The sequence below is a fragment of the Piliocolobus tephrosceles genome, chromosome 3, assembly GCF_002776525.5.
Source record: "Piliocolobus tephrosceles isolate RC106 chromosome 3, ASM277652v3, whole genome shotgun sequence".
Classification (NCBI taxonomy): domain Eukaryota; kingdom Metazoa; phylum Chordata; class Mammalia; order Primates; family Cercopithecidae; genus Piliocolobus; species Piliocolobus tephrosceles.
This window is the reverse complement of record NC_045436.1, coordinates 66,363,497-66,388,186: the sequence shown is the minus strand read 5'-3', so window position 1 is coordinate 66,388,186 and position 24,690 is coordinate 66,363,497. Positions and strand designations below refer to the sequence as shown.

General features: G+C 36.5%; 1 protein-coding gene across 5 annotated transcripts in view; it reads left to right on the top strand.

Moving 5' to 3' along the window:
• Nucleotides 1-24,690, top strand: part of SPATA5 (spermatogenesis associated 5) — a 363,998-nt gene that overhangs the window by 108,918 nt on the left and 230,390 nt on the right. For all 5 annotated transcript variants that reach the window (XM_023217553.2, XM_023217552.2, XM_023217556.2 and 2 more), the window contains 2 exons: nt 6,973-7,026; nt 7,824-7,903. In XM_023217553.2, the coding sequence (XP_023073321.1) occupies nt 6,973-7,026; nt 7,824-7,903 (134 nt within the window). The remainder of the gene's footprint in view (nt 1-6,972; nt 7,027-7,823; nt 7,904-24,690) is intronic.

Here is a 24,690-nt window from a genome sequence, read left to right as displayed (position 1 = left end):
TCATCAGTACATAGTTCTTTATAAAGTCATATTTTTTGGGGACCCTGCAGTCTTTTCATTATGCCTTATTAGTAACACTTGACTTGAATTATTGCAATGCATATTTTCTTCACAGTGCCAGATTTTCAAGTTAGAGTTTCAACTGTCTTAAATTTTTTTCTTTCTGTTTTGTTTTGTTTTGGAGGAAAAAGCATGGTTTCATTCTTATCCACAGGTCCTGTAGTCCATCTTTCTGTGGCAGTGGAGTGACCCTTCAATCAGTTGAGGCTTTATACTATATTTTCACATTTTCAAACAAAATATCAAGAATGTTTACCTCTATGTTGGATATTTATTAATAAACCATATTAATCTTTCTATTGATACCGAGATATTGACATTGTACTCAGCAGAGAAAAAATTCATGAAATGACCATAATCTTGTACTTTCTAGCATTGATGACTAGGTTGTCTTCGTCATTTACAGAGAACAATGACCATTTTTTCCAGGTTCTCTAACCTCTTTCCTTCAGTTAAGCCAGATAATTAAAAAGCAGTATATATACATTGAGTTATATTGCCTGAATAAAGAAATCTCTTCACTGGATTATTATTTTATGCCATATCCTTGACTTTTGCAGACAATTGCTGTAAGAACAACAGCAATAATGTATAGTTGGCATGATGGTAATTGCAGTAAAAACAATGACCCCATCAATTTCCTTTCTGATTATTGTCAGGCCACAGTTTGCCTAGACAGTTTCTCTAAACTGAATAAAATCTGCATCAAAATTTGTTACCACCCCTAACCCCTCAACAAAAACACACTTTGCTATTTATCTAAAGCTTGTTTCATTGGGTGAACCCTGATCCTTGTTTTAGTATTCACTTTCTTAATTCCTTGTCCACAGTCCCCTTTGTGTAAAACCTAATTTACCACATGTAAATGAAAAGTACTAGTTTTGTTTATTTGACTTTATATTATGTTATGAATAGACATTTCTTGCTTTGTACTACAATCATTTGCACTGTAGTACAAAGCAAGAAATGCCTGTAGAACTATTAATATTTGCTTTATATATTTGGGTGCTCCACTGTCTCCACTGTTGGGTGCATGTTTTTAGTTTTGTTATATCTTCTCGCCACATTGACCTTTTATAAATCATTATATAATGACTTTCTTCGTCTCTTTTTACAAGTTGTGACTTAAAGTCTGTTTTATCTGATATGAATATAGCTACTCCTGCTAGTTTTTGGTTTCCATTTGCATGGAATATCATTTTCCATTCCTCACTGTTAGTCTATATGTGCTCTTATAGGTGAAGTGAGTTTCTTCTAGGCATCATATCAAAGTTGAGTCTTTTTTTTTTTTTTTTGAGATGGAGTCTCACTCTGTTGCCCAGACCGGAGTGCAGTGGCACACTCTTGTCTCACTGCAACCTCTGCCTCTTGGTTTTAAGAGATTCTCCTGCCTCAGCTTTCTGAGCAACTAGGATTACAGGCACCTGCCACTATGCCTGGCTAATTGTTTTAGTAAAGATGGGGTTTCACCAAGTTGGTCAGGCTGGTCTCGAACTCTTGACCTAGTGATCCACCTCTCTCAGCCTCTCAAAGTGCTGGAATTACAGGTGTGAGGGTCTTGTTTTTTACTCCATTCAGCCACTCTTGGTCTTTTAAGTAGAGAAGTTCGTTTATTTACATTCAATTTTAATATTGATAGGCAAGGCCTTACTTTGACCATTTTGATACTTTTTTTTGGTATTATGTAACTTCTTTTTGTTTCCTTCTTTCTTACTCTCTTCTTTTGTGGCTGAGTGATTTTTCTCTGGTAGCATGTTTTAATTTGTCCTTTTTTATTTTTAGTGTATATATTACAGTTTTTAGCTTTGTAATTTCCTTGAGTCTTACAAAAATATTAATTATTTCAAACTGGTACCAATTTAACTTTGATGGCAAGATAAGAAACAAATGAAAACAAAAATTTGTACACCTTAACTTCCTCTTCTCCAACATTTTGAATTTTTGATTTTACAACTTGCCTTTTTTATATCGTCTCTTAACAAATTGTGCTTGTAATTATTTTTAATAGTTTTGTATTTTCTTTTTACTAAAGATATAAGTGATTTGAGAACCATGATTATCATATTAGTATAACAATAATGTTCTTTCCTTTTGGTTTGAAGAACCCTGATTAGCCTTTTTTAAAAGGACAGGTCTAATAGCGATACATTTCCTCAGCTTTTTTTTTTTTTTTTTTTGCCTGGGAAAGTCTTTATCTTGTTTCTGAAGGATAGTTTTGCTGGGTACACTATTCTTCATTAAGTATTTTATTTTCTTTCTGCACTCTGAAGCATTTCACTCCCTCCAACCCTAAGGTTCCCACTGAAAATTCTGCTGCCAGGTATATTGGATCTTCCTTATACGTTATTTGTTTCTTTTCTGCTTTCAGGATCCTTTATCTTTGATCTGTGTGAGTTTAATTATAAATCTTGGGTTGTTTTTATTTTGGAGAGGGGAGGTTGAGCCTGGTTGGTGACCTTTAACCTTCATGTATGTGGATATTTATATCTTTTCAAGCCTTGGAAAGTTTTTTGTTTTTCTTTGAATAAGCTTTCTACCCCTTTGTCTTTCTCAGTTTTTTCTTTAACTTCAATAACCTGAATATTTGTTCTTTTGATGATGTCTCATAGCTCCCATAAACTGTTCATTTCTTTTCATTCTTTTTGCTTTTTTCTCTGTGTGTTTTCAAATAGTTGGGCTTCAAGCCCACTGATTCTTTCTTCCTTTTGATCAATCCTGCTGTTGATATTCTCTATTCCATTTTTCATTTTGCTCATTGTATTTTCTAGCTCCAGAATTTTTGTTTGGTTTTGTTTATGATTTCAATATCTCTGTTAAATTTCCCTGATACATTTCTGAATTGATTCTCTCTGTTTTCTTGAAGTCCATTGAGCTTTCTTAAAACAAGTATTTTGAATTCCTTGTCTGAAAGATCACATATCTCTATCACTTAAGGGTTGGCCTCTGGTGCCTCATGTCCATTTGTTGAGATTTTATTACCCAGAATCTTTTTGATGCTTGTGAAATTGCAGGCTGTCTGTGCATTGAGGGATTATGTATTTAGTTTAGTCTTCACAGTCTTCCTTTGTTTGTGCCTGTCCTTCTTTAGAGACCTTCCAAGGATTCTAAGCCAACTGAGTATTGTGTTTCCTGAGCCTGTGACCACTTCAGCTATCTAAACACTAGGAGACTGTATTAGGGTTCTCCAGAGGGACAGAACTAATAGGATTATGTGTATATGAAAAGGAGTTTTTTAAGGAGAATTGACTCATATGATCACAAGGTGATATGAGTCCAAAAATTTGCCATCTATAAGCTGAGGAGCAGTGAAGCCAGGAGTGGCTCAGTTCAGGTCCCAAAGCCTCTAAGTTAGGGAAGCTGACAGTATATCCTTCAGTCTGTGGCTGAAGGCCTGAGAGCCAATGACAAACTGCTGGTGTAGGTCCAAGACTCCAAAGGGCGAAGAATCTGGAGTTTGATATTCAAGTGCAGGAAGCATCCCACACAGAAGAAGGATGAAAGCCAGAAGACTCAGCAAGTTGGCTTATTTCATCTTCTTCCGCCTGCTTTTTCTAGCCACACTGGCAGCAGATTGGATGGTACCCACCCACATTGAGGGTGGGGCTTTGTCTCACAGTCCACTGACCCAAGTGCTAATCTCCTCCAGCAACATCCTCACAGACACAACCAGAAATAATATGTTGCATCCCTCAGTTCAATCAAGTTGACACTTAATATTACCATCACAGAGACTCTCTGAGTGCAGGCTTGCCACAAATCTCACAGGGTCTCTTTAGTTGATATGGCTTTCTGGCCCAGATGGACCTGGAGTAGACCCAAGGCAGATACTTGGGCTGCATGGAAATGCTGGCCAGGGATCTGAGTCCAGAAGACTATCCCAGTCGCCCAGATGAATGTGCCTTTCAGCATATTTCTGCATAGGCAGGATGGGCTGCTAACTGCAGTAAGAAGGCCTAGAGTTGAGCCTGGGCTTTTTTGGGATCTGCTGTGTGAAGGAGGTTGGCCCCAATATATTTGCTCAGATCAGCATGCATCACTCAGCTGGTCACTGCAAAAGTGCTTGACTGTAACAATGGGGGCTGTTACTGAGACGGGGCTCCCTTGGAATCTGCAGTGGGATGGAGGTTGGTGTTCTTGTCACATTGGCTCAGATGAGCATGTGTCTCCCGGAAGGTCCCTACATAGATGAGATAGCTCCCAGACTGCAGCAGGAGGGGCTGGAGCTAAGACTGAGTCCCCTTGGACTCTGCTGTAGGGACAGATTTGGGAAGCTTGTCTTGTTGGCTCAGAGTGGCATGCATCTCCCAGCAGGTCTCAGCACAGATAGGATAGTTCCTCTACTGCACTGGGTGGGGCTGAGACTGGGTCTTCTCAGGGTATGTTGTGGGATAGAGGCTGGTGAGCCTGTCAGGGAGGATCAGAGTCCTGGGCCATGTGATTTGTGTGAATCTCCCCCTGGGTTCTTGTGTAAGCAACTATGAGCCAGGATCTCAGCTAGGGAGGCCTGGAGCGGTGCCACAGTTCAACGTCCAGGTTCACTACTGAGATGAATATCAGCAGACTGATGAGCTTTTCTGCCAAGTCATTAGTATGCATGATTTCTCTGAACTCTTTGGCAGTTGATTTTGGTTGCAGGCTCAAAGTCAAATGGGGCTATAGTCAAGACCCTTGAGGGACAGGGGTGCTTCTGGGCTTGAATGCAAAAGCAAGCTTAGTGGAGCAGATCAGCCACTTAGGTGTTAGTGTACCCTCTCTAAGTGACCTTCCTATGTCTTAGGGTTTCACAGTTATGGATGGATGGATAATTCTTTTTATTGGGGGCATATATGAGCAGGTTACCTTCTGTTTCACCAAGACGTCACTCTATGAACTACATACTTAAGATAAATTGCTACACTGAATATGTTGAGCATCCTTTTTTTTTTATGGATTAAGTCATTATTGTGAACATTAAAAATAGTAATGTTACTTTGGGAGGCCAAGGCGGGCAGATCATGAGGTCAGGAGATCGAGACCATCCTGGCTAACATGGTGAAACCCTGTCTCTACTAAAAGTACAAAAAATTAGCCAGGTGTGGTGGCGGGCAACTGTAGTCCCAGCTACTCGGGAGGCTGAGGCAGGAGAATGGCGTGAACCCGGGAGGCGGAGCTTACAGTGAGCCAAGATCACACCACTGCACTCCAGCCTGGGCGACAGTGCAAGACTCTGTCTCAAAAAAAAATTAGTAGTTTTAAGTCAAATTTGAATTATTCTGTACCCCACTCTCTCTCATCTTCACATTTTGCTATCCACAACAAATTAATTTAAATTTTTGATTGTTTTTGTGGCTATCTTCTCATTTCCATTGCACTCATTTGTCTTAAACTTGTTCCTCATTATTTTTCCCCTTTACTATTCTAAACATTTTATAACTGGTCTCTCAACTTCTGGACTCTTAATGTTCCTCCTAACCATCTTTTATACTGTGGCTAGGATCATCTTTCATTAATATCCCTGTTATCACTTAACTTTCATAAAACCCTTCCTATGGCTTACAGAATAAAATCTGAACCCCTGCCTCCCACTTTAAGTAGCTTTATTGATTGCCACAATCTCCCTGCACCCTATGCTTCATGTATAGTAAATTCTTATATCAGTTCTGTTCAAGTGTATTTGTTGTATGTAATTTAAAAGTCAATGAACTGTGCATAAAGACCTTAAGAGCTCTTCTACAAGAAAGTTCATATAGTAACATCTATTTTGGCACATCAGAGATCTTTTTGATTTCTTCCTGGGTCTTGATGTATTTCATATTTTGAGGGTGTGAATAAATCAACTGAGGACTCACCTGAAATGTTACTTTCTCTAGGAACATTCCTTGATTCTAAGGAGTTTCTTCTGTATGTTTTGATGATACCTGTGCATTGCGCTATCATAGTACTTGTCATACTGTCTGCTAATTTTCCTTGTAATATGGTGTTTATATGAAGCCAAATACTGCCTATACCAGTTTGGGATTAGTTAACATTCTGCTAGGGTTTGCCTATGTGTTTCAGTCAGTCAGATTTTTAAAAATTAATATAAATTGTTTAGGAAATACTTAAGTCAGTGTCTGGTTATATCCTCGGAATTGGCTGGACCCGTGATCTGCATGGAATAGAATGTGAATCTTGTTCAAAGTAAGGGTGTGTGTGTGTGTGTGTGTGTGCATGCATGCTCGTGCACACACCGTGAGAGGGAGAGAAACACACACACATGTCTGTTGTTCTTTGGGATGTATGAGGAACTGTGTCAGAATAGCCAGATGCTGGGAGAAACATCCCCACAGCTGAGGTCATCTATCATTATGGGACAATTTAATTCATAACTTCTTGGGGTGACAATGTATCCTAAGAAAGTAGTTATGTATGTGGTAAAAAAATAAAGTCTCCTGTGTTTCTTACAGTATTTCATATTCTAGGTATTTGAGAAATAAGAAAAATATTAAAGCTCAGAAATATTAATGTCAAAATATGCACATCTTCAGATCTGATAAGTAGACTTGCTTAGAACTAGCCAGTGGTTCGGTCTGGGAATATGTGGATGTTACCTATTTGTTTGTCTTCCAAATGGCTGTTCCATCTTCTGTGCCTAGCACCACATCTGATTTAGTGTAAAAATGGGGATAGAGTTATAGACAGATGATGAATAAGTTGTTAAAATATTGTGATTAGTCACAGCCTTTCTTTTGTATTGATGTGTGGTTTTTGGAACGTAGAATGGCTTTCACTTTTAAGGCATAAATAACACACAGAGAAAATAAGCATACTAAAGGGATTAATAAGCAGATTTTGTTTCTTTTCTCTTTTGTATATATTTTTTCTACTTCATTGGAAGAACTATACATGATTGCATTTATAAAGACACTGAACAGTTGTTTTCCTTTCATGCAGGGACCTGAATTAATGAATAAATATGTTGGTGAATCTGAAAGAGCAGTTAGAGAGGTAAGAAATTGTGCCTTTAGTGGCACTCAGCACAGGAGAATCACACTTCTGTCCTGTGCGGTTTCCCTTTTGTTTTAGGTAACAGACTTTGGCATTTCCAAAGCCAGATCTTAGTGGTTATTTTTTTTTCTTCAGGTGAATATTATTTTATTATTTAAAAATGCAGTTTTGATCATCTGCAATACTTCAGTTTTGTTTTTAAACATCATATTACCAGCCCTTATTTTTACCAAATAAAGATTTTTTTAAACTATCATTTTTTTCTGATGATAATAGCCAGCATTTCTGTTAAAATAGTTAATGCTGTTACTAATAGTTAATAATACCTATCATTTATTGAGCTCTTACTGTTTCAGGCATTGTGCCAAATGCTTTGTGTTCTTTTTTAAATTCAGTTATTAAAATAACTTTCTGAGGTAGGTGTTTGTTATCATCTCCATTTTATAGATGTAGAAATCGAGGCTTACAGAAGTAAAGCTAACTGCTGAAAGTCACATAGTTACTAGTAGTGGAGCTGGGATTTTAACTGAAATTTTCTGATTGCTTAGCTGAATTGCCTGCTTCACACCTATATGAATATGTATTGGTAGTCTTGTCTCTTTAAGTACTGTTGAAGGGGATACTTTTACATCCATTATAAAGTTCTGAGCATCTATTATAAGGTCTATACAAAGTGACTAGGCTTGTTGACTTGTACCTAATAAATATGGTTCTAAATATAGTTTTAAAACACAAACCAACTACAGAATTTTCTAGTGTTTGCTTATCTTTAGCTAATTTGGCACTCTTTCCCCCAGACCTTCCGAAAAGCAAGAGCAGTGGCACCTTCCATTATTTTCTTTGATGAATTGGATGCCTTAGCAGTTGAAAGGGGCAGGTAAGTATTTAATAGCACTGCTGTTATAGAATAATATGATGTTACATAATGATAGCAATTATGGTATAAATAGCATTTCGTATACAACTTTTATCTATTAATACATTTAGCCTAAAACAGTTTTCAGTTTATGTAATTTTTTCCTCTTATACCCGTTAAATTTTATCCATATTGGATAAAAGCCACTGATACCTGTTTGGGCATTTGAGTTAATTTTTATAGTTTATATCAACAGATTCTTCTGAGTATTGTCTATCAAAATTAGGATTATTGTAAACATACAATTAAAACTGTAAACAAAACTGGATTAATCATAATTCTTGTAGTAGAACAGAATTATAATAAAATATGTTATACAGATTTTAAAATTCTCTGGAATAAACATTTCCTAAAATAAAATTAAATAGAATATTAATTAATATTAGTATTAATAGTTTTGCTCCAGAATCTCAGGCAGTAAAGAGGATTATCTATGATGTCATTTCAAACAAGTATATATATATGAACATACACACACACACACACACATATATCAGAACTATTCATAAGTATATGTTTTTTTCCTCTACAAATGTATAGCGGTCCTTTAATTTGTACTAAAAGTGGTTCATATTGGGTAACATAAATTCATGTACTTTGTGCATAGTTTCTTGATGTGTATATTGATTATGAAATTTTTTACTGATGGTAATTACAGTGAAGGGTGAAGACAACTTACAAGTGTCATTAGTGTGATATGAAACATTGCTCTTATCATCCTTCTTAGAGCTGCCTCATATGATGAGAGTATAAATTGTCATTAGGAACCTATCATTAGGAGGTAGACTGCTATATTAGTCCATTTTCATGCTGCTGATAAAGACATACTCGAGACTGGGTAATTTTTAAAGAAAAAGAGGTTTAATGGACTCACAGTTCCATGTGGCTAGGAGACCTCATAATCATGGTGGAAGGTGAAAGACATCTCTTAGATGGTGACAGGCAAGAGAGAATGAGAGCCAAGTGAAAGGGGAAACCCCTTATAAAACCATCAGGTCAGGCCTCGCGGTGGCTTACACCTGTAATCCCAGCACTTTGGGAGGCCATGGTGGGCGAATCATTTGAGGTCAGGAGTTTGAGACTAGCCTGGCCCATATTGTGAAACCCTCTCTCTACTAAAAATACAGAAATTAGCCGGCGGTGGTAGTGGGTGCCTGTAATTCCAGCTACTTGGCAGGCTGAGGCAGGAGAATCACTTGAGCCCGGGAGGTGGAGGTTGCGATGAGCTGAGACTGCGCCATTGCACTCCAGCCTGGGCAACAAGAACGAAACTCCATCTCAAAAAACAAAACAAAACAAAACAAAAAATCAGATCTTGTGAGACTGATTCACTACTACGAAAACAGTATGGGAGAAACTGCCCCCATGATTCAGTTATCGTCCACTGGGTCCCTCCCGCAACATGCGGGAATTAAGGGAGCTACAATTCAAGATGAGATTTGGGTGGAGACACAACCAAACCATATCATTCTGCCCCTGGACCCTCCAAATCTCATGTCTTCACATTTCAAAATCAATCATGCCTTCTCAACAGTCCCCCAAAAATCTTAACTCACTTCAGCATTAACTCAAAAGTCCACAGACCAAAGTCTCATCTGAGACAAGTCAAGTCCCTACCACCTATGAGCCTATAAAATCAAAAGCAAATTAGTTACTTCCTAGACATTACAGGGGTACAGGCATTGGATAAATACACCCATTCCAAGTGGGAGAAATTGGCCAAAACGAAGGGACTAAAGGCCCCATGCCAAGTCCAAAATCCAGCAGGGCAGTCAAATCTTAATGCTTCAAAATGATCTCCTTTGATCCATGCCTCACATCCATGTCACACTGATGCAAGAGAGGGGTTCCCATGATCTTGGGCAGTTCTGCCTCTGTGGCTTAGCAGGGTACAGCCTCCCTGCGGTTGCTTTCATGGGCTGGTGTTGAGTATCTGCAGCAACACAGTGCCACAGGCACATGGTGCAAGCTGTCAGTGGACCTACCATTCTAGGGTGTGGAGGATGGTGACCCTCTTCTCACAGCTCCACTAGGTGGTGCCCCAGTGGGGATTCTGTGTGGGAGCTCAGACCCCACATTTCCCTTCCGCACTACCCTAGCAGAGGTTCTCATGAGGGCCCTGCCCCGACAGCACACCTCTGCTTGAACATCCAGGCATTTCCAATATCTTCTGAAATCTAGGTGGAGATTCCCAAACCTCAGTTCTTGACTTCTGCCCTCCCACAGGCCCAACTCCACATGGAAGCTGCCAAGGCTGGGGCTTGCACCCTCTGAAGCCACAGCCTGAGCTTTACTTTGGCCCCTTTTAGCCACACCTTGCGCGGCTGGGATGCAGGGGACCAAGTCCTGAGGCTGCACTCAGCAGCAGCAGGGGGGACCCTGGACCTGGACCAGGAAACCATTTTTCCCTCCTAGGTTTGCAGGCCTGTGACGGGAGGGGCTTCTGGGAAGGTCTCTGACCTTCCCTGGATACATTTTCCCCATGTCTTGGTATTAGCATTTGGTTCCTTGTTACTTAGGCAAATATCTGCAGCTGGCTTGAATTTCTCCCCAGAAAATGGGTTTTTCTTTTCTACTGCATCTTCAGGCTGCAAAATTCCAAACTTTTGTGCTCTGTCACATCTTGACTGCTTTGCTGCTTAGAAATTTCTCCCACCAGATAACCCCAAATCATCTCTCTTGTGTTCAAAGTTCCACAGATCTCTAGGGCAGGGACAAAATGCCGCCAGTCTCTTTGTATAGCAAGAGTAACCTTTACTCCATTCCCAACAGGTTCCTCATTTTCATCTGAGACCACCTCAGCCTGGATTTTGTTGTTCCATATTGCTGTCAGCATTTTGGTTAAAGCCATTTAACACGTCTCTAGGAAGTTCCAAATTTTCCCACATCTTCCTGTCTTCTGAGCCCTCCAAGTCTCTAGGGAGTTCCAAACTTTCCCACATTTTCCTGTTTTCTTATGAGCCCTCCAAACTGTACCAACCTTCACCTGTTACTCAGTTCTAAAGTTGCTTCCACATTTTTGGGTATCTTTACAGCAGCACCCCACTCTACTGTTAACAATTTACTAGATTAGTCCATTTTTATGCTGCTGTGAAGAAATACCCAAGACTGGATAATTTATAAAGAAAAAGAGGTTTAATGAACTCGTAGTTCCACATTGCTGGGGAGGCCTCACAATCATTGAGGAAGCTGAAGGAAGAACAAAGGCATGTCTTATGTGGTGGCAGGCAAGAGAGCTTGTGCAAGGCAACTCCCCTTTAGAAAACCATTAGATCTTGTGAGGCTTATTCACTACCACAAGAACAGTGTGGGGGAAACCACCTCCATGATTCGATTACCCCACCTGGCCCTGCTCTTGACACATGAGGATTATTACAATTCAAGGTGAGATTTGGGTGGAGACACAGGCAAACCATACCAACTGCCCTGTGTTCCACCCCCCTCACATTTGGTATTCCATAAATACTTACCAGTCTTTTTGCTTTATGAAGTGAAGCACTCAAGCCCTCTTATTACTTACATTTTAAGATGGCACAGAGTGTTACAAAAACTCAAGTTTACATAACTACAAGAGAAGAAAAGCCAGATAAATTTACTGAAGTAGCGTGACCTTCCGCATTTATGTGACATCAGAGACGTCTGGTTTTGGATCCCAAAAAGGAACAGGTGGGATAACCTGTTAAATATGAACTAGATGGGAGGTCGAATATGTAGCAAAGTTCTCATAAAATGCCACTGAAATAAAGTGATGTGAGAAACCAGACAAGGCACGTTGTAGAAATACCTTGCTTTTATAGGAGTTTAGCTCAGTAGGAATTACCAGATACATTAGAGATACTAATGATTTGTAACTTCTGGATATCATTTCCTCTGGTAGTCTTCATCAAATTGAACTTTCGGAGAACACATGTGTTTAATGTATACCCCCCTCTCTCAATGGCTTGTCGTGTGTTACTTAATGATGGGGGGCGTTTACGTACTGAGAAATTCAGTCATTAGTCAATTTCATTGTTGTGCAAACATCATAGAGTATACTTACTTATAAACCTAGATGGTGTAGCCTTCTACACTATATACCATATGGCCTATTGCTAGATAGTATAACAATCATCTGCAGCGGTACTTTGATTTTGTTTTCAAACGTCAGATTACTAGCCTTTATTTTTATGAAATAAAGGTTTTTTTAAAACTATCATTTTTTTTTCTGAGAATAATGGCCAGTATTTCTGTTAAAACAGGCAATGTTGTTAGTAGTAGTTAATCATACCTATCAATTATTGAGCTCTTACTATGTAAGATATATGTATACCAATAAGCCATATGGTATAGCAATAAGCTATATTACCTATACCAGGTAGCCTGTTCCTAGGCTACTAACTTATACAGCATGTTATTGTACTGAATACCATTGTAGGCAGTGGTAAGAAAATGGTTAGATTATAAACATACAAAAGTTAGAGTAAAAATATAGTACTATGATCTTATGGTACCACCTTCATATATGTGATTGCCATTGACCCAAACTTCATTATGTGGCACATGACTGTAGAAGTAAAGTCTATGCAATTTCTTTTCTACAGAAACATTTCTGGTCATAATTTATCAAGTTAGTTGACATTTCAGAAAGCAAAGATGAAGTTCCATTTGAGGAAATACAGTGCTGATGGGTCTCAGTTAAAGAGTTTTGGTTGTACTCTATTTGCACTGAATCTTATATAGTTTGTTTTTTGTAACCATAAAACTCTCATAAAGTGACATTCTGTTTTCAGGTCTTCGTCTTTTTTTCCTAATTATATGATGGATCAGTATTGCCTATAAGTGATTGTTTTATCTAATTAGCTTGCTGTTACTTGAAATCTAAAACAAAGCTATTTTGTTCATTTTTTTGTTCTTTGGCTGTTTGAATTAAACACAATGGAAACTGAGAAACGACTACTGATAGATATACCAGAAGTATAAAATTCCCAAGATACTAAACCAATTTTATGCATTGTTAAACTACTCATGGAATAGGAAAACAGAGAAAAATTTCATAAACTAGGAGGCATTTCTGTATAATATTAGGCTATAAACAGTCACTGATTTCATTTGTCCAAAGCTATCATTTGTTTTCTATAACATTCAGGTCAAATCATGTAACTAGTCCCAAAATAACAATGCATAAAGATGAATGTTTCTGGGCTGGGCACGGTGGCTCACGTCTGTAATCCCAGCACTTTGGGAGGATGAGATGGGCGGATCACGAGGTCAGGAGATCCAGATCATCCTGGCTAACAGCGTGAAACCCCATCTCTACTAAAAAGATGAAAAACTAGTGGGACGTGGTGGCAGGTGCCTGTAGTCCCAGCTACTCGGGAGACTAAGGCAGGAGAATGGCATGAACTCAGGAGGCAGAGCTTGCAGTGAGCCGAGATTGCACCGCTGCACTCCAGCCTGAGTGACAGAGCGAGACTCTGTCTCAAAAAAAAAAAAAAGAAGAAGAAGAAGAAAGAATTTAATTTCCAAATTCAGGATGTTTAACAGTGGAGCAAAGAATTATGATATTTGCTAGTCTTTACTCTCTTGCTCATGCTAAATCAAATCATTTTGACTATTTTAAATTACTCAAAAGATAAGACATGGTAAATCAGCCATGAAACAGAGGATTACAGCCAGCTCATTGTAAGTAGAGCATATATATACTATTTGCTTATTAGCCATTGAAGTCTTTGTATTTCAAAAGAACGGTATATTTCATGTTTATGAAAGTATCTAATTATAACCAATATTTTATCCTCTTCTTTGCCCTGTTTAATAGACTCTTTGGGACTTGAAGAATAAATAAGCCTGATATTTACTTCTCTTCTTCTGTGTGTTCATTTAAATTATGGTACCTTTGAATAAGGATTTTTGTCATGTTTTATATTATAAGTTAGAAGAAATTCTGTATGACTCTTTTTTCAAAGTGTTTTACTACATTTGGCAAAATTAAAAATGCTGTTAAAGGTAACATAGCTCTTTGGAAAATGGATAATATGATAGGGAGTGAGACATTGAGGGAGGAAGGGGAGTTGAATTATACTGGGCTAATAATATTAGGTAACATTCCTTTAGTTCTTATTACATACTAGAAACTACTTAAATTGCTTTACAGTGAAGAAAAACTCACAAAAAGGTCCCTGCATTAATGCAGAGTAGGATATTATACAATTGGCAGTTGACTCTAGTACTTTGTCTTACCTCCTGACTAGCTTACGTTTTTACCTTTTTCAAGGTTATGATGTGGTGAGGAGAGCAAACTGGGTAATAAATTATTAGTCAACCTTGCTTTGGCAGCGGTCCTGTCATCAACAGTGCAGCCATGTAGGGTCGGCCCAGTCTCGTCTGACTGAGGAAGTGAGTACTGACTAACCTATAGATTTCCTATAACAACTTCCGTTGTCCAGGACATTTCATGGGGTCCTGAGATCCTGAATCATACTCCTTAGCTGACAGTGATTGCTTGGTAGTGCCAAACTTCAAGCAGGACTAGAACAGATTTGGAACTAGGAACACATTCCTGAAGCTTAGGGTCATTAACTAGAGAGGCTCATCTTTTTTACTTAACTTCCAAGTAATGTGACTTCTTTTGTTTGGACCCCACTTAGTGTATTATGCCCTTTTGTTGTATTAACTCCTAATCGTTGTCTTTAGGTGCTATTCTCATCTTCCTTTTACAGGTGAGAAAATGGGACTATAGACATCTAAGTAACTACTCAAGGGCATGCATCACTAATAACAGAGCTGGGATTGGAATTTAGATATATTGACCATAGAGCAGATACCCTGAGCCACTTTTTTGTTCAACTACTGTACCACATAGCCCAGGATTCCAGGTCTAGGTAGTTAACTAACCTTTCAAGCTTGTTTATCTTGCATTTTCTCTGTGACTTACATTATAATGTTTATCTTGCATTTTCTCTATGACTTACATTATAATGATTCTGTTCGTCTAACTGAGCTGTTTTAAGTCTCCTTTGAAGCATTCATTCATTCAGTAAACATTTATTGAACATTCTCCAATAGGCTTTGTGTTGGGGATAAAACAGTGAACAGAACCTAGGGCAGGTTCCTTAATCTCTCTAAGCCTTAGTTTCTTCACCTGTAAAGTGGACTTAATAATAGCAAATTCTAGGTTTTTGGAAGTAAATACATATTATAGTGCTTAACATAATACCTGGCATTTAGTAACTACTAGAAAAGTTCAATGTTTCTTCTTACAGTAATTTTTGTAAGATATTCTTATAATGATTTCCATATAGGTTGAAATATAGTAATTGAGATTGAAATGAATCTACCTCCACAGAGTTTATGTACTAGTGAAGGAAAACTGATTAAATAAAACATTTGGGAATTAGAAAAAATATTCTACAGTTGACTCACAGTATGGCGTTTTGTCACTCTAAGATGCCATCAGTTATAAGATACGTCATTATTTTATGTAACTTACTGAAGAAATACGCTGAGAAAATGGTGCTGAGAAATCACCAACTGCAGGAGACATTCTGACTTCACAAATTTAAAATATGAAAAAAATTATCCTAGATATAGGAGAAAATTGTTGTTTAGGAGATAGGGAAGATGATTTATTCTGTTTTGTAACACTAAAGCTATATATAATGTTTCAGGATATTGTTTTATGACTAGAACATAAAAAGATGATTAAATATGTTTTAAAAAATGAAAAAGGTTAAGTGCTCAGTTAAAAGCTGGCTGGTATCTTCTGTGTAACACCAGAGAATCTATATTAATAACTGCTTTCTCTTATAGCTGTTTCTGCACTTATAGTCCAGAATTGGTTTCCACTTGGAGAGGTTAGGGAAAAAAATTAAAAATTTCTGAGCTAGCTTTCATTGAAAATGAAGATCTCAGGCTTAGTGGCATTCTGAAAAGAGGTCTGAGTTTTAAAATAATAATCAGTAAATGGGGTACCCTCTTTTAAGCAGTAGCAGCATATCCAGATTTTAGGTAAATTCAATAACTTCATGATGCTATGCACTGTAAAGGAAATTTTTGTAGACATCATTTCTCTAAATGACACTTTTCAAGAAGGGTTATAAATTTTTTAATGTGATTTTTATGGGTTTTTAAAATTTCATAAAATCATAAAACTTTATAAATGGAAAAGTTCTTAGAAGTCATCTAGTACAACCTTTTATTTTTCAGAAGAAACAGATACTCCTAGAATTTAAGAGACATGTAATTCTTTTGTGGCCTAGACAAGACTAGAACTCATGTCTTCTGATTTAATGCTCTTTGAACTATACTACTACTGTTTCATATATTATCAGGATTTAGGATAGAAAAAGTGCATTTATTTCAGGGTAAAAATTCTCATGTATCTAAATATTTATGAAGAATTTTTTTTATGTTTTAAGAAACTCTAGTAGTCACAACTTAGATACTTTTAGCCACTATTATTTGTATGTCTATTTTGAAAGTTGCTAAAATCAAGGGCATTTTTCTGGTAAACAGTTTTTCCCAGTTTATACCTAATTGCCTTATATATAACATAGTTTCACATTGGTAAATTTTAAAAAGTAAACAGTAAATAGAAATGCTGAGGAAAACAAAGCAAAAGAAGAAATGGAAAATGTGTAACAGATTTTCTCTTAATAATAGTTTTATGTGGTATGAGAGTTCTATGAATTTTTTTATTTGTGTTTTGTCTATAAGTTGTGACTAAGTACTATAGCATACTTTTTCAAAGGCATGAGATGAGTTTCCTTAGAGAGATGGCCTGTTGCAGCATTTTACTAGGAACTGGGAATTCTTTGTTATTGTTGTAGGACACATAGGTTTCTTACTGTAGCTATCTCGCCTTTAAAATCAAAGTTTGCCTGCATTTTACATGTACCATGAAAATTATCATAAGTAGTGCTTTAACTCAGAGCAATATATGTTGGCTAGCCTTCTTTTTTGGGCTTTCTTACAAGCCAGTTTTGACTGTGGGTGTGTGAGAAGGTAGATTTTAAGAAAATGAGGCCGGGAGTGGTGACTCAGACCTGTAATCCCAGCACTTTGGGAAGCTGATGTGGGTGTATCACGAGGTCAGGAGATCGAGACCATCCTGGCCAGCATGGTGAAACCCTGTCTCTACTAAAATACAAAAAATTAGCTGGGTGTGGTGGCGCGTGCCTGTAGTCCCAGCTACTCAGGAGGCTGAGGCAGGGGAATCGCTTGAACCTGGGAGGTGTAGGTTGCAGTGAGCTGAGATTGCGCCACTGCACTCCAGACTGGGCGACAGGACGAGTCTGTTTCTCAAAAAAAAAAAAAAAAAAAAAAAAAAAAAACAGCAAAAAAGTGAACAAATTTACGTGGCTACCATTTGGGACTTATTATGATATTTAAGATGTATACTAGGAAAAAATATTTTAAAATTAAAAATGAATATATAAGATGCTGGTGTATAATTTGGGTAGGGCATTTTATTTTATTGGAGGAGTTAGTAAATTCATGTATTCTGTGAAATTTTTAGTACTGAAAAATAGAACCAGTATAATAATTACCATAATGGGAGTGAGGTTTCTTAAAAATAGGGATAAGCAAATTTTTTTCTGAAACAGGCCAATTAGTAAATGTTTTCAGGTTTTTGGGCCATATAGTCTGTGTTACCACTATTCATCTCTGTTGCTGTAGTGCAAAAGCAGCCATGGAAAATATGTAGTCAAATGAGAAAACGGTTGGTCAGATTTGGTCTGTGCCTATAGTTTGCCTACCCCAGTTTTAAGATATCATAATATTCTTTTGATCTGTGGTCCTATATGTCTTTTGAATAGGAATAATTTGGAAAGGGGGCTTGACTTTTGAAGGGAAAAGAGAGTTAATGCTTTGGGAATCCCTGGCTTATATAGTAGCTGAACATTTTCCCCTACTGTGTTGCCTATGTCTAGCAGATAATAAAGTTTTATGAAATCATTTCATTATGTTAGTGATTAAACATTTGTATTTAAACTTTTTCATAGAGTTGTTTTTGATTTCCTAGGATGTCAGTTTTTATGGATTTTGTTTCCTACTGAAGCTTTGAAAGTCAGCCAAGAATATTTCTCAGTTCATAAAACATTTTCACTATGCTTTTCTCCAGCTAGCTTTCAATGATCTGTGGAAATGAAGAACAAAGACAGTATGGGTAATAGGAGTGCAAAGAATCATTATCACTTAATCTTCAGCATTAATTACAGCCACTGTTTTCCTCTACAACAAATAGCAAATTGGAAAAGTTTGAGTTTCACTGCCTTTTATTTAGAGGTACCTGATTGGAGGTGTCAATAATACATTTCTAAATATGAATATTTATTAAAAGTAATGAATTAAGTAGCTGCACATAGATGCTACATAATAACAGCATAGAATCACAATTTTAAAACTCAAAAGGACCTGTGTGTATATTATTTAAAATTGCTCCCTCATTCATACCTGCTAATAACAAGAATGAAATCTTCAAGGAAATGAAAATGTTTTCATCCTCTTACCTCAGATGTCCACGACAGCACCTAGCAAAGGTGCACACAGGTGGTTTTTTGAATAAGGGAATAGAAACTCAGAGAAACGAGAGATTATGATCACTCTGCTGGTTATTCAGAGTTCGACTTAGTACCATATATGAACAAATTTTCTTTTAAAATTTGAGACTTTTAAAATTTAAACTGAGACTCTTACAGAATTTTTTCTCCTGCATTAATGTTCATAGAAGCATTATCCTCTTCATGGTAAGGAATCATTGGTAAGCTTTGGAATAATTCACCTCTCAAAGAACTCCAAAAAGAATTAATGAAGTGCCAAGCAGTGTTAAAAATATTTAATGGTTTGTGAACACACTAAATTTAAAAGTGAGTTTGACTCACAAAACTTTGGCAGTGCGCCAAGTATACAGAAATGATAGATATTCTTTTTAATGTGGCTGTTAGCAGCAGTAATTAAAGGCCAACAAAGGATAGCAGGAGTGATGAGCATCATACATTTTAGGCCAGTGAGAACACATTTTGAAAAAGACTGCTGCCATCCATGCTATATTAATTAATTTGTAGAAAGGTCTCCATGTTACTCTCTGCACTAAAGGCCATTCAGTCACTCTTATTTTATTGTAGGGTAATTTAACAGTCTTTTTTTTGCGTAAACAAGCACCTAAGTCAGTAGGTTCCAAATCCTGTGTTTCTACAACCATACTTAAAGCACATAAATAATGATCCTGTATTATCCAGAACAAATGCTGTATAGAATCCTGTGGTACCCTCTTCCCAAACAAAAGCTGAGTTGACTGGGAATACACAAAGAAAGAGGGTAGGTAGAAAAAAAAACAGCTGAAGAGAACTTTTGATATAGATTCAAGAAACCAAAGAAATACAGATTTTCTTTTTATTGGCCTATTTCCTGAGTCAAGCATTTCTGCATCTGAGCACAGAATCTTACAGTATGTTGTTAATAATATTTTGTCTATTTTAGAAGGATTTACTTAAAACATTTGTTTAATTATAAAAATATCTGAAAAGTATAAACATATTCTTATCTGGAAATTTTAGCTATGTAAAATGAATAATTACTTGAGGAATTTGAGAAGCTAAGCAATTACTACATTTGAACAACTAAAACAGTTAAAACTAAAATGTGAAGTACTCTAATTACCAATGTCTTAACAATCTCCTAGTAATATAGTAACAAAATCTCTATTAGGAGTGTATTAAAGGCTGACTGTTCTGGGCATGCCTCATAGTTATGAAGTATATCAGAGGAGCAGTTCTGATCTTAGTATTTGCTTGATGGTTTTCATGGCAAAATTTAAAGAAGTTTGATACTTTGAACCATATTGTAAGTAAGGCTAAGTAAGGAACTGACTGTTAATCTGGATGCATCTGTTGACCTGTGCTGTTTGACACTTCTGAAAATCTTCTACCAGATATCACATTCTTGCTTTATTTCAGCAAATATTTATGTGTCACACACCTGTTAGTTTAATTTACAACTTTAAAAGATTTAAAAGGTATCTTCATTATGCCAATTACAGTGCTGACACAATGACTGAAAATTAATAATTAATTTTTATAATTATAATTATTATAATGCCCCCAAACTGCTATCTATTGACATTTTCTTTGTGCTAAGTACTATGCTAGATCCTTTATATGTTGTATTTAATTTTGAGGAAGTGTCTTAGTCCCCTTGGGCTGTTATAACAGCATAGTTTAGTCTGAGTGGCTTAGAAACAAAAAGTTTGTTACAGTTCTGGAGGTTGTGAACTCTAAGATCAAGGTGCTGTCACATTTGATATCTGGTGAGGGCTGCTTCCTTGTTTATAGAATGCCATCTTCTCACTGTGTCCTTACATGGTGAAAGGGGCCAAGGAGCAGTCTGGGGACTTTCTTACAAGGATACTAATCCATACATGAGGTCTCCACCTTCATGACCTAATTACCTCCCAGAGATCCACCTTCAGATACCATCACTTTGGGGGTTAGATTTCAACATAGGCATTTTGGGAAGAGACAAATATTCAGTCACAGTCACTAGGCAAGTATGATACTTTGCATGTTTTGACTGAGAAAACAGGCTCACAGACAACAAACAAGGTGAAAAGTTGCCGTTTGAACCCAAACATATTAAATATCAAAGTCCTTTCCCAAATTCAAAGCAACCTTCCCAATGAGTACTAGTCAATGAAGGTTTATTGGTTTTCTTTGGGTTATTGTTTCTTATGATTATTATAGATTCTTATTTTTTACTTTACTATTTCTAGATCTGTGATATTAGGAAAATGGCACATTTAAAAGCATTTAATCTGTTTAAATTTCTAGATAGTTTGCTGTCAGAAAATAAGTTTGAATTGACATATATTAATTTTCCTTATTTCTTGTGTTGGATTATGTTCATGATATCAGTGCATGCAGGTTCAGGATTGGGAAAAAAATCTTTTCAAAAAATGTCTTTTGGCCGGTGGTAAATTGAACTCTGAGTTTAAGAATCACTTGTTTCTCGGGCCGGGTGCGGTAGCTCACGCCTGTAATCTCAGCACTTTGGGAGGCCAAGGCAGGTGGATCACCTAAGATTGGGAGTTCAAGACCAGCCTGACCAACATGGAGAAACCCCATCTCTACTAAAAATATAAAATTAGCCGGGCGTGGTGGCAGGCGCCTGTAATCCCAGCTAATCAGGAGGCCGAGGCAGGAGAATCACTTGAACCCCAGGAGAATCACTTGAACCCAGGAGGCGAAGGTTGCAGTGAGCCGACGTTGCACCATTACGCTCCAGCCTGGACAACAAGAGCGAAACTCCGTACCCCCCCAAAAATAATCACTTGTTTCTTTTATCCTGTGTTTGAATCAAAACTATACAAATGTAATGAATATTGTCTGTGTTAGTGTGGAATTTTTGCTGGGAAATCATGGCAAAATGGAAAAATACATGCTTTTATGTCACTCCCTATGTTAACAGTTTATACAAATCTGCAGTTACATAGAGCGCATGCAGCTTTTACATCTCTATAATAGCTGACAAAGGTAATTTGTGTGTCTTTCTGCCTTTATAGGATATCTTATTAATCTAAAATAGGTTCCTGCTGAATGTTGATGATAATCTGAAATCTAGTTTATCATGTAGGTGATAAGCCAGATTACTCAAGACATTATTGATTTTGGACACGTATCAAATGGTTTTTGCTTTCATATTTTTCAAGTTTCGTTGATTATTTCTTCATTGTTAAATATTTCTTCAGTACAGCTTCCTTTCAACTGTAATAAATAATGAGCTTTTGTTTTTCTTCTAGAGTACTGATTAAAAGATGGCTATTTATATAGGTAGTCTTGAATTTGGATACTGCCAGTCCTGCAACTTTGTTCTTTTCCTTCAATACTGAATTAGCTATTCTGGATCTTTTGCCTTTCAGTATAAACTTTATAATGGATTTGTCAGTATTCACACAATAATTTTGTTGGGATTTTGGCTGGGATTGCATTGAATCTATGGATCAAGTTGAAAAGAATTGACATCTTAACAGTGTTGAATCTTTCCGTGAGTGTGGAATATCTCTCCATTCATTTAGGTTTTCTCCATTTTTCTTTCATTAGTGTTTGTATTTTTTCTCATATAGATTTTGTACAAATTTTGTTAGAGTTATAGCTCAGTTTTTTGTGGTGCTAATGTAAATGATAATGTGGTTTTTTTATAATATGTTTTTAATTTGAAACGCTTTTTAATTGCTGATATATAAGAAAACAGTTACTTTATGGGTTAACCTTGTATCCTGCAACCTTGCTATAATTGCTTATTAGATTCAGAAGTGTTTTTGTTGATAATTTCACACTTTCTACATAGATGATCACATCATCTGCAAAGACACTTTTATTTCTTCCTCCCCTATCTGTACCTTTTATTTTCCTTTCTTTTATAGTGTGCTGTTGAAAGGAATGGTCAGAGGGGTCATCCTTGTCTTGTTCTTAATCATAGCAGGAAAGCTTCTAATTTCTCACCATTAAGTATGATGTTAGCTGTAGGTTTTTTGTAGCTGTTCCTTATCAAGTTGAGGAAGTTCGGCTCTATTCCTAGTTTGCCGTTTTTTTTTTTTTTTTTTTTTTAAACCAATATGGGTATTGGATTTTGTGTCAAATATTTTCTTCATCTATTTATATGATTATGAGATTTCTTTTCCTCAGTCTGTTGATGTGATGGATTAAATTAATTGATGTAATGTTACATCAGTTGTAACATCAATTGTAATGTAATATTTTCAAATGTTAAACCAGTCTTGTGTACCTGGAATAAATCCCACTTGGTTATGGCATATAATTATTCTTTTTTTCTTTATATTATTTTTTTAAGAGACAGGGTCTCAGTCTGTCGCCCAAGCTGGAGTGTAGTGGCACAATCATAGCTCACTGCATTCTTAAACTCCTGGGCTAATGTAATCCTCACTTCATAATTATTTTTACATGTTGCTGGATTTGATTTGGTACGATTTTGTTGAGGATTGTTGCATCTATGCTTATGGGCAATATTTGTCTGTAGTTTTCTTTTTTTTGTGATATCTTCGTTTGATTTTGGTATTCGCCTAATTGTGGCTTCATAGAATGAGTTAGGAAGTATTCCCTCTGCTTCTGTTTTCTAAAAGAGATTAGAGAACCGGTATAACTTTGTCCTTAAATGTTTGTTTGAATTCACCAGTAAACTATCTGGGTTTTGTGCTTTCTGTTTTGAAAGGTTATTAATCATTTATTTAATTTCTTTAACAGACACAGGACTATTCAGTTTGTCTATTCTTGTGTGGGTTTTGGCAGATTGAATTTTTTAAAGGAATTTATTCATTTCATGTAGGTTATCAAATTTTGGGGCATAGGATGTCTTCGTTTTTTAAAATTATCCTTTTAATATGTGTAAGATCTGTAGTGATGTATCCTCTGTCATATCTGATATTAGGAATTTATATCTTTTCTCTTTTTTTCTTAGCCTGGATAGAGGCTTATTGATTTTATTGATTTTCTGAAAGATGCAACTTTTAGTTTCATTGTTTCTCTTTTTACTTCCTATTTTAGATTTCATTGATTTCTGCTCTAATTTTTATTATTTCTTTCATTCTGCTTATTTTAGTTTGCTCTTCTGGTTGCTTAAGGTGAAAGCTTAGTGTTGATTTTAGATCTTCTTCTCTAATACATACATTAAATACTGTAAGTTTTGCTTTAAGTACTGCTTTCTCTGCATCGATAAATTTTGATAAGTTCTATTTTCTTTATCCATATATTTATAGACAATAGAACTTTGATAAGTTCTATTTCTTTATATATTTATAGATATATATCTGTAAAACTAAATAGTGTATCTATCAATGTGTGCGTGTGTGTGGTGTGTGTGTGTGTGTGTGTGTGTTTATATATATTTAGAGAGAGAGAAAGAGAGACAGACAGGTTCTTGCCCTGTTGTCCACACCACAATGTAGTTGTGCAGTCATAGCTCACTAAAGCCTCAACATCCCTGGCTCAAGTGATCCTCTGTCTCAGCCTCCCAACTAGCTACAACTACAGACATGCATCACCATGCTCAGCTGCATTTATTTTATGTTTTATGGAGATGGGGTCTCACTCTTTTGCTAAAGCAGGTCTCGAACTCCTGGCTTCAAGAAATTCTCCCACCTCGGCCTCCCAAAGTTCTGAGATTACAGGCGTGAGCTACTGTACCTGGCCTAAAAATATTTTAGAATTTATCTTGAAGTTTCTTTTTTGTCCTATGTATTACAAGGGTGTTGTTCAGTCTTTAAGTATTTTGGATTTTTTTTTCTTTTTAGCTGTTTGCTGTTAACTTTTAGTTTAATCCTATTTTGGTGTGAAAGCAGACATTCTATGATTTCTTTTAAATTTGTTCATGTGTGTTGTATGGACAAGAATGTGGTCTGTCTTGGTGAATGTTCTGAGTTTATGAAGAATGTGTTGGCTGTTTATAGATATAAGTTATATCCAGTTGAATTGCTATTTAGTTCAACTATGTTCTTGCTAATTTTTTTTTTCTTTTTGGCCTGTTGGATCTGTCTATTTCTAATAAAGGGATGTTGAAGTTTTCAGCTATAATAGCGTATTCATCTGCTTCTCCTTGTAGTTCTATTGGTTTTTGCTTCACATGTTTTGCTGATTTGTTTTTAGATGAATACACATTAAGGATTGTTCTGTCTTCTTACAGTTTACTCCTTTATCATTATATAATACCCCCTTTGGTCTCTGAGAATTTTTCATGCTTAAAGTCTGCTGTGTCTGGAA